General features: G+C 39.4%; 5 protein-coding genes across 5 annotated transcripts; 2 read left to right on the top strand and 3 right to left on the bottom strand.

Annotated features, from left to right (window-relative positions):
* Positions 1-7: 7 nt before the first annotated feature.
* Positions 8-1479, bottom strand: LOC135162571 (uncharacterized). Its single transcript, XM_064121195.1, has 3 exons — positions 898-1479; positions 331-640; positions 8-264 (listed from the first exon to the last, which is right to left on the bottom strand). The coding sequence occupies exons 1-3, from the start codon at positions 1091-1093 to the stop codon at positions 90-92; spliced, it is 681 nt and encodes a 226-aa protein (XP_063977265.1). The 5' UTR covers positions 1094-1479; the 3' UTR covers positions 8-89.
* Positions 1480-1491: 12 nt separating this feature from the next.
* On the top strand, positions 1492-3529 carry LOC135162566 (zinc finger protein 235-like). The gene is made up of 3 exons (XM_064121189.1): positions 1492-2754; positions 2993-3180; positions 3295-3529. Exons 1-3 carry the CDS (start codon positions 1744-1746, stop codon positions 3302-3304), a joined length of 1209 nt encoding a protein of 402 aa, XP_063977259.1. The 5' UTR covers positions 1492-1743; the 3' UTR covers positions 3305-3529.
* A 401-nt stretch (positions 3530-3930) lies between these two features.
* Positions 3931-7887, bottom strand: LOC135162617 (uncharacterized). Its single transcript, XM_064121267.1, is given in 11 exon segments — positions 3931-4117; positions 4176-4487; positions 4489-5048; positions 5112-5893; positions 6024-6322; positions 6432-6689; positions 6827-6832; positions 6939-7091; positions 7153-7355; positions 7426-7477; positions 7768-7887. Coding segments are annotated over 11 exon segments (2877 nt in total). The 5' UTR covers positions 7834-7887; the 3' UTR covers position 3931.
* A 374-nt stretch (positions 7888-8261) lies between these two features.
* LOC135162572 (uncharacterized) lies at positions 8262-9423 on the top strand. Its single transcript, XM_064121196.1, has 2 exons — positions 8262-8403; positions 9016-9423. The coding sequence occupies exons 1-2, from the start codon at positions 8361-8363 to the stop codon at positions 9306-9308; spliced, it is 336 nt and encodes a 111-aa protein (XP_063977266.1). The 5' UTR covers positions 8262-8360; the 3' UTR covers positions 9309-9423.
* A 627-nt stretch (positions 9424-10050) lies between these two features.
* Positions 10051-12255, bottom strand: LOC135162564 (protein disulfide-isomerase A6 homolog). Its single transcript, XM_064121187.1, has 4 exons — positions 12097-12255; positions 11774-11967; positions 10835-11616; positions 10051-10684 (listed from the first exon to the last, which is right to left on the bottom strand). The coding sequence occupies exons 1-4, from the start codon at positions 12110-12112 to the stop codon at positions 10366-10368; spliced, it is 1311 nt and encodes a 436-aa protein (XP_063977257.1). The 5' UTR covers positions 12113-12255; the 3' UTR covers positions 10051-10365.
* Between the last annotated feature and the right edge of the window lie 76 nt (positions 12256-12331).

The raw sequence follows: 12331 nt of genomic DNA, 5'->3' as shown, positions 1-12331 counted from the left end.
GAATGAGTAATTAAATCTAAAAAAAAATTAATTAGAATGTTTTTGCCTTTTCCTAAACATAAAATACTTTCACTTGAGCTCAACTCATATTAAGATGGCTGGCAGATGGCTTCAGTCATGAGGATGATGTAAACCAGCATCATGTAATTCATCAAGCAGTTTCTGATCGACCATCCGTGGTAGAAGCCCTCGGGCCGGTAAATTACGTTCGAAATTATGTAGGGGATAGTCGCTAGTCGGGCATAATTGTTTTTCACCACCCATCTAGGAATACCAGTGACCGTTCAACCATTTTTCTGATAAATTGGTAATTTTTTATGAGTTGGGTACCCGAAGATTGATGAAGACAAGATCCCGAGCCAGGTCAGACATTCATCGACTATCGACACAAGATTTTTCACATGATTCCTTGATGAATCATCAGGAACTAGACTTCGTGATTTTATCTCCGCACGCAAGCAGATTATCTCAGCGAGACTCAGGGATGAGATAATGATAATTCCTGAGGTTTGGTAATTGTGGCGGTGATAGAGGGAATATACCATACTTGCAAATCCAAAAAATGATAGGCTGGAATCCATTATGTTCCTTTCATTCGATTGGGACTTCATGTCTGCTTCGATCAACAGGGGATCGATTGCTAATAAAGATAATAATATTCCGTGATACTTGCGAAGAAAATCATTAGAAAGACCTTGAAGGCCTCCTTTTGTTCATTCTTTATCTTCATCGAGAGAATAAAAGAAATGAAAAATTGGCGTCCAAGAGATTCTATCGAAAATACCTGAACAACATCATCGACGCTTAACGCACTCAAAGAAATATCGTTATCCATTGTTTCCTTAACAAGATGGATTGGTGAAAAATTTTATGAATAGTAATGTGCAAGAAACTTACGATACTCCCTCCAGAGGAGATTATACCCCAGGTTGAATAAACATCTTGCTCCAATGGCGGCAATGCCGGCTACTGCACACGCAAATTCCGGTAGAATTTTGGAAAAATGTTCATGAGAATGGTTTATTAAACGGTAAATCGATGATCCACAACCGATCACTAGATAACTGCTCGATATGAAAGCACTTGGCACCATGGATAACCCCTAATTGCACTATCACTTGCGAATTTTCCTCAATTATCACACAATTCGTCGTCAACGTGACTTAAACACCAAAATTGTGATGCCTTGTTCCCGGTTTTCACAACCAATCACCAGCAATTAATGCGATTCCATTTGTTCGTGCTACGGCACCGGAAAAGACCCGGAATAAACCACCAATGACCAATTCATTTTTTACTATCAATTATTCGATTTTGAGAACATGAAAACAGTTTCTAACGTTTGAGACCGTTAATCGCCGGCGATTTTTAAACCTCCCAGGTGCCCCTCTTTTTAACATCACCAACCGAGCAGCTAATGTTGCGCTCTGTATTACCATCACCACACATCTGATTCGTAATATGTGAAAGGTGGGGAGTGTTTACGTTTGTTACAAGTGTTGATTGAAATTGTGTTGACAATTATCATCGCTGAAGTTCTCCTAAACTCTTCATCACAGCAGTAGTACGAACAACAATCAGACCCTGCCAATGTACGATTCCCTGCGTATTATCAGGTCCACCAAGTTGACATTGGACCTGGACTGAAGATAACTAGTCAAAGACTTTCATTGAAGGTAAAATATTTTGCATGTACCGAGATGAGTAGTGAATGAGAACTCGAATTGTAATGAGAAAAAGCAAATGCAAGTTGAGACCGAGATGACCACAGCTGGTGTCTCGGAGTTGATATGCCTGGTATGCAGGAGCCCCCTTGAAATATCATCCTCCATAAATATATTTTACACCTCACTACCAAGAAGCGGTGAGCTGTTGGCCAGTTTTGTGCTGGGCACAATTCGTCCCTCAGCAACTGATCTCCAGAGTTCCTACCTGTGTTCACAATGCTACAATTTATTTCAAATGCTGGAGCAGGCCCAGTGCACAGTCACAAATATTCAGAATGAGATACTAAAGACATACGCTTCAAATGACAGTGGACATATCAGAAAAGATGAAGTTCGAGTTGAGGAAAATGTCGAAATCAGTGCCATTGATAATCATAGTATATACCAGTTACCTCAAGTTCAAAATTTTGAGCTGTTGAATCATGAGACTGTTCAAATAACTAGTACAAATAATTGTTCAATCGATGAGAACCTACAAGACTGGCAATCAAAGCTCAATTTACCTGAGACACCAAATATCCACCATAAAAACGAACCCAAAGTTGAAGGCAGCAACGAAATACCTCTAAAGGACAGTAGAATACTCGAGTCCCCGTTGCACCCAGGACAGGATATACAAGTGAAGAATGAATCCTCAAGTCTGAACGATTTCTCCAAGGCCCTTGAGAAGCCACTGAAGTATTCCTGCCCAATCTGCGATAAAAGATGCAAAACATCTGCTGAAATGAAGAGCCATGTTGCGTCCCACTCGTCTGTTCGTCCGTACATGTGCGAAAAATGTGGACAGGCATATAAGCACAAGCATGCCCTCAAGATACACATTGGAATGCACAATGGCATAAATCCATTCAAATGCAGCTTCTGCGACAAATGCTTCACCCAGAAGGGCGCACTGACGAGACATTTACCAATACACACTGGCGAAATGCCGTACCAGTGTGACTTGTGTGGCAAGAGATTCATTCATCATACGTCGTACAATATGCACGTGCTGTCGCATACGAGAAAGAAATCGCATCAATGCCATGTGAGTCTTTTCGATAAAGAATTCATTTCAATTCAGCGTGGTGGTGCGCATAGAGAGGACCCTTTTTGTCAGTACGAATTTATTATGCAAAGTATGGAGTCTTCAAAGTCAATATCATGGATAAAAAAATTATATTTCATCTCTTACACACTCCTAAGTAGACTCTTGCACCTCCTAGGTATTTTCCTGATTCAATAAAGGTTTCTTGGAGAATTAACTCGTTCATGTTATCTTCCAGGTTTGCAATGCGTTTCTGCTGTCCACATCTCATTTGAAACGACATATGAGAGTTCACACTGGAGAAAAACCTTTCAGTTGTGATCTATGTGGTAAACGATTCGCTGAGAGATATAACTTGTTCGCACATCAAAAGATTCACGATTCTGGAGACTTAATACCAGACAACTCAGAAAAAAATCTATACAAGTAATTATTATAACTGCAACATTATAATTTAAAAAATCTATTTCTATTATTTTAATCCTCAAGTTTGAATGGAGAACCATCAAATTATTTAAAATTTTTATTCTCTTTCCACAGATGTGATTAATGAAAGGACCCCTTCGACGACGAAGAACCAGTGGTGCAACCTATTCAGCGCCAACGTTCCCAAGCAACTATCCGACATAAAGATCAGAAGCAAATGGAGTGAAACTGGTAACTGGGAATTGTTTTCGAAAATTTCTATTATTATTATTTTGTATCCCTTCGATAAATATTCAAGGTATGTCTTTCGACAATTAGATTTTCATCCCAGTGCCTGGTGTATTTTATGAATATTTTTTATAATAATCTCTATCTACTGAAAAATAGTCAACAACCCGTAGTTGACAGTTTAGGAGATCATAGATAATAACATATGTTTTTACAACGCGATACATATGCCAGTGGGGATTTATACATTACAGTCAGTTGAAAAGGGGTTCGAATAAACCCGGTGCTAAAGTTGGGGATCATTGGACTCGGCTATCCAGTCTAATCACCAATTTGTATTCTGCCGAACCAAACGGTCTCTGGTTAGTAAAGCAATAAGGATTGAATACAAATGAAAATATTTTTAAGATACATATAAAACCATAAAGGTTACCGTAATAAATTTTGTACCGTGATTTTTTTTTTATCAAATAATCGATTTATTTATTATGTCCCTCAAAATGAAGCGATTAATTTTTTGGTGTCAGATGTCTCTCGTGAAAAGATTTGTGTTAAGTTCATTGAGGACGTTACTAATAATTTTCGGTACAATCACCTCATTTCGATACTTAATATCAGGATTTTCACATTTTTCGGATTTTCGGTCCACTTGGGCATTAATAAATTGGAAAAGAGCGCTCAACGCCTCTTCGTATTGGTCAGAATACACCTGAAATAAACCAAATCATAAATGATTGCCGCATATATCGGAATAATGGATCATTAACTGTGAGCGAATAGAATCCGGGATCCCGTAAGTGCTTATCAATGTACACTTGTCTCGACTTCATCACCACCTCCACGTAATAGTTCATTAGATATTTTGCCTCATCAGTCCGTTTGAACTTATCGAAAAACCGATAGTGCGACTCATCACTCGATTCAGACATCATGTCAGTTGACACTTCTCCTTTTTCTTCGAAAGCTTTGCGACGATGCAGAAATCTTTTCGTTCTCCGTTGCTTCTTTGATTCGTCGTCGTCGATGATGATGTTCTTCTGTTCGTCCAGAATTATCTGAAATTGACGACGGATGGGAGGAATGCAAATAATCAGTTAATAACCCCTCCTTCGATGCAAGAACTACTTTTAAATCTGAAAAGACAGCCGCGGAAGCATTTTCCACTACGCCACCCCTGCCATTGTCTTCCTCAAACTGAATATGTCTCTCTCCGATGACTTCTTTAGTTGTCTTAATGACTGGACGTAACATCATTCGGCTCTGGAGAATGATGTCCATAGCAGTGGCTCCGGTGCCTTGAGGTCGCACATAATTGCAATAATTTGGCAAATCGAGATCTTGAATAATTTCACTGATGATCTGGGATATGAAATTTACTCTGCTAACGGGGGTTTCCACGTGGTTTTCCTTTGACAATCTTCCTATCGTTAATGCTAACAAATTTTCGATGCTATCTTTAATCCAAGTGAATATTTTGAACTTTTCTCTGATCCATTCTCTATGAATTTCCTCATTTTTCGTCATTACTAGGATTAATTTAACGTTTGGGTATCGATGCTTCAATTGTATTGTCGCACCCAGATCCATTTGGGTTATTCCAATTTTTTTTGCCTTTTGTAATGCCGCAATTTCTCCAGCATCTGTGGAATTTTTCACTCAATGAGCCAAAGTTTTCTGATTCTGGTAATAATTTTCTTCCTTACGAAATCCATAACTGTCCCCAACAAGCTCCTCAACGGTCAGGAACTCTCCATTTCTTGCCATGGTATTGAAATCCTCTCTCTCCACGAACTTGTAAGCCTTCACCTCATCTTGGTGAGCTGAAAATTCCCTCGTAGTATAACTCCGGCAGTACTTCACTTTATCGGACATTCTCTTAGCGATGAGGAGACCCAGAAGTATTTTCTTAACAGCAGAGGGACCACTCAGGACAATCAGGGCAGGATCAAACTGATCGTAAGGGACGACACTCTCATCGATCCTCGGAGGGATTAAATGCTCCAGAAGGTTTAATCTGCTGAGAGCCTTGGAAGATAGGAGATCCACTGGCGGATTGAATTTAGCCAGTGCAGATACTCGTTCGGGTATAGTGACCTCACATTCATCAATCCAAGTTAAAGTCGGTATCGAATGCAACAGCACTTCTCTGTAGTATGGCCAGGTGGTGCAGGAGTTCCCTCGAAGGTTTATTTCGTAGAGGAAAGCTCTGGTGTTTGATACACTCAGCAGATCCCCTATTTTATTATGCCTCAGGTCGAGAATACGGAGGGAGTAGAAACCGTTATGGAGGAAAAATAAAGAAGCAATTTTATTGTGATTCAGGAGAAGAGTCCGGAGCTTTCGAAGATTCTCCAATCCTTCGCCCGAAGATGATCGGAATTTCGTAATACGATTGAACTCCAAGTTTAAGTTTTCAATGTTTAGATCGTCCAAATTCTGCACGCAGTCGATTATATTGTGAGACAAATTCAAATGCTTCAAATGTCTGAGAAGAAGAGGGCATTGTCAAAAATTGGGGACATGTTTAACAGTTAAAAATGTGACAGTTAAAATTATTATGAGACAAATAACAAATAAATTATTGCATGAAACGTTGAGAATTTTCAGGTTCATACCTGAGCTTTTGCAGGCCCGAAATAATTTCAATAGAATTATGCGAAAGATCCAGGTACACGATGCTCCAAAATTCTGACATGTCATTCATGGTGTCAATCTTGTTGTAAGACAGATCCAGGTAAGTCAAATATAAAGGAGATGGGAACAGAGATAGGGACGTCAGGTCATTGTGGGATGCATCCAGATACAGCAGGTAGGGGCAATTCCCCAGGACTGATAGGTCACCCAAATTGTTGTGAGAAAGATTCAAGTATTGGAGGTATGTATATTGTTGCAACTGCGTTATATCGACAAGATCCTGTGAGCCAAAATAACGAGAAAAATCAGTTGTTTAAAGCTGCTTAGAATTTCCGCGTATCTATCTCCAGATTTCAGATGTTCAGAATGCGATGATCAATCAATTTTACCATGTGACTTAAATTACATTTTGTCAAAGCATAACTCCCATCGTGAGGACATTTGGCTAAACGGTTCAAACGACCTTCAATTAAACGATCAGTCAAAATTCCTTTTCTCTCCTCTTCACTCAACACGAACTCAGGTGTCTCTTTTATTGTGAACATCAACTCGTCAGATTCCTCCCAAAAATCAGAATCTAAAACACAATCTCCCCACCTTTTTTGTGAAATCGATTTTCTGTTATCACTGGCCATTTTTATGGCATGTCAAGCTGCTTCCACTCTTAATAAGAAGCCATGACAAATGAAAACAATTTTTTTTTAAATTGACAGTTGTCGTCTACCATTAATTTTTCTCTGCGTACACTTCTGAGTAAATGAGATTATTCCCAAGCGTATGGTACCCAAAACTGTAGAAAGAATCAGTAAAATGGTCAATTAGGTCTGAAGCACTAATATTTGGAGTTTAAAAAATGAAACGCATTCTTTATTTCCATAGGTATTTTATTTTTTGACTCTTTCTCTCAAACCTTCTGAACCCAACCGATAGTAATGCCAGTCTTCCGCTTCCGTCATGTCAATTGCTCCCCGGTGTTTGTAGAAATTAGTCGCGGGGTTCCATTTTAATACCGCAAAATCCAATCGACCGCAATTCTCATCTACCGCTTTCTAAAATTAATAAATAAAATATTGCAATCCATCGAGATGAAGGTCTCCAATGGGCTTTCACCTTAGCAACAGCGTCGAAGAGTAAAGAGCCAACTCCTTGCATCCGGCAATCAGGAATCACGAACAAGTCCTCCAGGTACATAGATTTCCCGACCCAAGTGGAATAAGTGAAGTAGAATAAAGCATAGCCTATTAATGTGCTATTCTTTTCAGCGACAACGCAATGGAAAAGTGGATGAGGCCCAAATCCGTCCTTTTCTAACGCTGAAGAAGAATGGATAGAACCCTTTACAAGTGTCATTCAAAGGAGTTAAATCGGATTATATGTACTCACTGTCCGCCCCAATTTTTGGTCCATTCGACATATCCTCGAAATTTGCGAGTTGCTGAAAATTTATTGTGGACTTAACACAATTTTGCTTTTTGCAATAAATAAATCATTGAAATCGTCTTGAAATTAATCTAACACTATTTTGGTTTTTGTTTTACAGTAGAAAATATCCATTGTTAATGAATGAATCATTGAAAATGCCTTCTAATAGTTTATCACGTATCTAGTCAGCATTATGAAATATCAGTTGCGAAAAACACAGAAATTCGTTTCGATGGTCCGTGAAAATTATGTGTCAGAGATTTTTCGTGAGATTTTATGACGATTAAAAGGTCATAATGGTACCTGGATTAAAGATCTTATTCCTTTACAGTCTTCCCGTACTGCCGGGCGCACACTAATTTCGTCCATAATTAATTCCTCTTCGTTTGAATAACTGGATTGGAATATCGAGGTAATAAGCAGTTATCTCTGTGGAGAATAATCTGAAAAAATTACGTTTTCCGGACGATTTCGGAAGATAGATCGCAGAATAAAAATGAAATTCAATTGATAAAATTTACAATTAGAATATATACCACTATCTTCCGAACTCAGGGTCTCTAATTCAACTAATTAATATAATTTTTTTATAATTACATATCTACAACTGAAATCAGCGGGTTCCGGCTCAATGAAATACTCACAAAATACTTCACTTCTCGATGGATTTTCTTCTTACTTATCCCAATCAAAACTGATTCAACGTATGTCGACCCAGTCATGGGATCACCGATAACAATAAACTGTACTGGAGACCCCCACATGGTATAGTATCGTCACGCACCGGAGGCAGATGCCAAGCGGGTCTGTCAAAATAAAAAGAAGCGTCTGTCGCTTCGGCTGACTCCAAATTAAATTTTTCAATCACTCCACTTTGGGAGTACACACTATAATTGATGGAGATGAAAGCCATCGGACTACTCACTCTCGTTCTCCTCTGTAAGTAATTTATTATCTTCAATTATCCAGTTAATTATTCAAACAGCAATCGCCTATTTCGGAGTACCCAAATCGCGGAGAGGTGGGGGGTTAATTTTAACACACATGTGGTGCATCCATTTATGATAAGATTTAACTGAAGTGCACGAATTCCATAATTATGTCAAAAATGAAAAAAAAAGATTTTTTCATGATTTTAGAAAGTACAGAAAGAGCTTCATCATATGCGAATATGCAATAAGGAATAGTGGGCTCATTTCAATAAATCAATTATGAATTAAGGTAGCTAATTAATCAGAATAAAATTAAATATATTTAATCAATTAATGAATTTATGACCCTTGTGATCTTCTCATTAATTTAATTGTAGTCTGATTTATTATTTCAAAGGAATACCTTTCGATTCTGGAGTGAGCTATTCGAAATTTCAGTGTCATCTCCATATTCCACATTACCTCACGCTGAGACCCACATTCCGTCCATATAATTCATTTTATGCGTAAATATTCATGTTGAGTCGGTGTAGTAAGAGGATTGCCAACCAGAATCCCAATTGTCTCGAGTCCCTGCAATTTTCGGCAAATATTCTTAATCCTGATCATTGACTTCCAGTGGTTGTCCAGTCAACAGAGGCTGGACTTCGTTCCCGGGTGTCGAGCTTCCGAGATCGTTCCCAAAGGGCCAGTTACAACACCCAACCCGGTAGTACTCAAGAGAAGCCACGAAACGTGCAGTCGTCCGAGAGTATCAGGAGAAGTAGTGTAATATCCGCGTGGGGAATAATCGGAATAATTCTTGGAGCCATAATCATCACCACGACTGGTTACTATGCATTCGTATTTTATCCCTATCTCTGTAAGAAGGAGCGCAATTACGACATGATTGAGCTGACCAACGTGGTATGACCATGTGGGCCGGAGAACATATTTTATATTCATTTGCCGGCAATTACGGACAATTCATTGTATTTTTTACAACATTTATTTTCAATAAAAGGACAGTTTACCTGAAAAACATGAATTTGCGTGTTGGAAATCACGAATTCCGAAATTAATACAGATTCATAATTGATTCAGCTTCGGGGCATCGACTAGGAAATGAATGAGCAGTCTGTGGAATTGTGGAGTTGACTGGCTGAGCTTTACCATATCACTAATAATTTTATGAATGCTCTATAGTGGAAGACGCAACATCAATGCGACTACTGTTGACTACGGGACCGTTAACCGCAGTTCTTTTGGGATGATATGTTGGATTTTTTTTTCAAAAATCTTCACGTTAAGTCGACCTATTCTGTTCATTTCTACACACAGATTCCATTATATTTTCAAACATTTGGGATCCATCGCTGGTTTGCAAACCCTCAACATCTCACGATGATGAACAAATTAAAAATTATGCTGACGTTATTAAGAGGTGAGCATTCAGTGGTGGAGGGCAAATATGGAAAGATTTCGGTTGAGTTTACACGTGGTATAACCCGAGGCTTACGAGAAATTTAAACTTTCAACATACACATCATGGCACATCATGAATTATAAATTATAATACTGCCAAAGACATTATATTGTTCTATAAAATTTTTCCACTCCTTTGACCCCATCTCTGAATGTTCAAAATAATAAAATCATAAAAATAAACATGCAATACCGTAGAAATTATTGTATTTATTTTTATAATAGGTCATCCTGATTTTTCATTTGTGTGTTTTCATACTCTATGACTTGTAGCAAAATTACACAGTCCGTTCACACGATCATCATAATTATTTATGATTAAAAATGTTTCAAAAAATAAAAATCAGGTGAGCTCCAATTCTCCCCCTTTCTTCATATAAAAAATCGACGAGGAATGACGTTTAACAAAAAAAAAAACGGGTATGATTTACAAATGCACTGGAAGAGAATTGACGATGTGGTAAATGACTCATTCTTTGAAACTCTCATCACAAATCTTACTCCTCTAAAGTTCGTCTTTCTCGTCCAAATCGACATCACTGAGATCAATATCTTCCTCCTGTGGAGGTTCACCGTCCTGTCCGTCCCATGCTTTTGTTTCGAGGACCTTTGGAAGTGCAGCACCTCTAACTGGAGCAGTACCACCTCTGCCGTAGCTGAGGTCCCTCAGGAATTCATTGATTCCTTCGTATGAGAAACTGCCTCTCATAAGAGAATATTTGAGCTTCTTTGCGTTGATAGCGGCCAGCGCTGGGTAACCGAATCCACCGATCTCCAGGCCTTCCTCTACATCTGGTTGAGCTCCGGCCTCAGCCCACAACCATCTACAATTTGTCATAAAATGGACTGACTGAGTAAATGTTGCAATTTTTTTTTTAATTCACAATTGATGTTGGAAGCTAGGAAATTCCAACGGAAAGCAAGAACTGATTCTTCTAAAAAAATGATAACTTGTAGCTCAACTGCATTCTTACCCCCAGTCCTTCTGTTTGAATTTGTCCGCAAGTTTTTGTAAAGTGCTGATATAGCCTTTTCTACAATCTGCCTGGCAATCAAGAATATGCGGTAAAACAGAGACCACGCAGATTTGCTTTCCATCACAAGCATCATCCCACGAACGTTTGCCAACGAGTTGGATAACCTCCGGTGGTGGTACATTGACCGACCATTTTTCAAGTGCCCAATTGACAATCTCCGAAGATACTCTACCACCATCATAGTCAGCAGCTGAATCAGAGCCCTTGGAGCCGGGTGCGAAGTACTTGATGGTAGGATATCCCCTGATTCCATATTCACGGGCTTTATCCTGGTGAACGGTAGCGTCCAGTGCTCCGAGCTTGACTTTTCCCTTCAATGCAGTAGCCGCTGAAGCCCATTCTGGCTCCAAATTCTTGCAGTGTCCACACCAGGGTGCGAAGAACTCCACGAGCCAAATGTCATCTGACTCCAAGACCAAATTATCGAAGTTATCGTCGGTGAGCTCAATGACATCGGTGCGAGACTTCGACCTTCTCGACTCTGATGAGTCTCCACTGCTGCTACTGCCCCTCTTGCCATTCAGAGCTAACTTGACCTTGTCTTTGGCAGCGCTCAGTGCTGCGTCAACCAGACCTGATGCTGCCCTGTCACCACGGAAGTCCTCGGGCTTGTTCTTGTTCGCTCCGAAAATTTTTATTGTCGGAAAACCTCGAACTCCAAACCTGGAGCCGAGAGATTTGTGCTCGTCAGCATCTACAGCTCCAACCTTGACGACTCCCTGCACGAACAAGCAAGTTATCAGATCAATTGATTTATTTTTATTAGACACTACATTCAGTGATTTCTTTGTAAAGTGGAGTCGAAGAATGAGAAAAACAATCGTAATATTTACATGGAAAAGTCTGTTAGCCACTCAACTTCTAGAATTACCCTACCTTTAGTGCAGTAGCTGCTTTATCGTACTCTGGAGTCAATGCCTTGCAGTGTCCACACCAAGGTGCAAAAAATTCAACAATCCACACTTCATCGCTGTTTATCACAAGTTTATCAAAATTACTAGGATTCAACTGTACAACATCTGAATTAGATGAATACAAACAATTTGCTCCAACGGTGAGCAACAAAATACCTGCAAGAAAACCACTCGTGAAAGCTCCAATAAACGAACAAACCTTTTCTCCGAATGCCAAGGGAGAAGGCACCGGATGAGCCGGCTAATTAATTGTAAACAAAAAGTGCAGTATTTTGAGTTACTCACCGAGAAGAACCTTCATAGCTTCTGCTGCGTTGGCAGTCGCTTATCGCACAGTTTTTGCCAAAACGTTTATTAGAAACTCACAAGTGCACACACGACTTTATTTATCCCCAGTTATAGGAAAACAGTTGCCTAGCAGTCGTTTCGTCTCCAGACTACGGTAGCTTTTTCGTGGATCTTTCGGATTGGTCCACGCAGAAGGGAGAATCAATGGAACTTGACGCCCACACGGTACTGG

The sequence above is a fragment of the Diachasmimorpha longicaudata genome, chromosome 5 (assembly GCF_034640455.1).
Source record: "Diachasmimorpha longicaudata isolate KC_UGA_2023 chromosome 5, iyDiaLong2, whole genome shotgun sequence".
NCBI lineage: Eukaryota > Metazoa > Arthropoda > Insecta > Hymenoptera > Braconidae > Diachasmimorpha > Diachasmimorpha longicaudata.
The sequence above is the reverse complement of the archived record's forward strand: the minus strand, read 5'-3'. Positions and strand labels throughout refer to the sequence as shown.

Bases quoted from the DNA above. Each gene is read 5' to 3' on its own strand.
- LOC135162564 (XM_064121187.1), bottom strand. The intron at 11,617-11,773 runs GTAGGGTAATTC...TTGTTCGTGCAG, and splicing joins AAGCAGCTACTGCACTAAAG to GGAGTCGTCAAGGTTGGAGC. The intron at 10,685-10,834 runs GTAAGAATGCAG...GACAAATTGTAG, and splicing joins TTCAAACAGAAGGACTGGGG to ATGGTTGTGGGCTGAGGCCG.
- LOC135162571 (XM_064121195.1), bottom strand. From the start codon at position 1,093: ATGGTGCCAAGTGCTTTCATATCGAGCAGTTATCTAGTGATCGGTTGT. The intron at 641-897 runs GTAAGTTTCTTG...TATCTTTATTAG, and splicing joins TCTCCTCTGGAGGGAGTATC to CAATCGATCCCCTGTTGATC. The intron at 265-330 runs GTACCCAACTCA...TGGTATTCCTAG, and splicing joins TTGTCTTCATCAATCTTCGG to ATGGGTGGTGAAAAACAATT.
- LOC135162572 (XM_064121196.1), top strand. From the start codon at position 8,361: ATGGAGATGAAAGCCATCGGACTACTCACTCTCGTTCTCCTCT. The intron at 8,404-9,015 runs GTAAGTAATTTA...ATTGACTTCCAG, and splicing joins ACTCACTCTCGTTCTCCTCT to TGGTTGTCCAGTCAACAGAG.
- LOC135162566 (XM_064121189.1), top strand. From the start codon at position 1,744: ATGCAAGTTGAGACCGAGATGACCACAGCTGGTGTCTCGGAGTTGATA. The intron at 2,755-2,992 runs GTGAGTCTTTTC...GTTATCTTCCAG, and splicing joins AGAAATCGCATCAATGCCAT to GTTTGCAATGCGTTTCTGCT.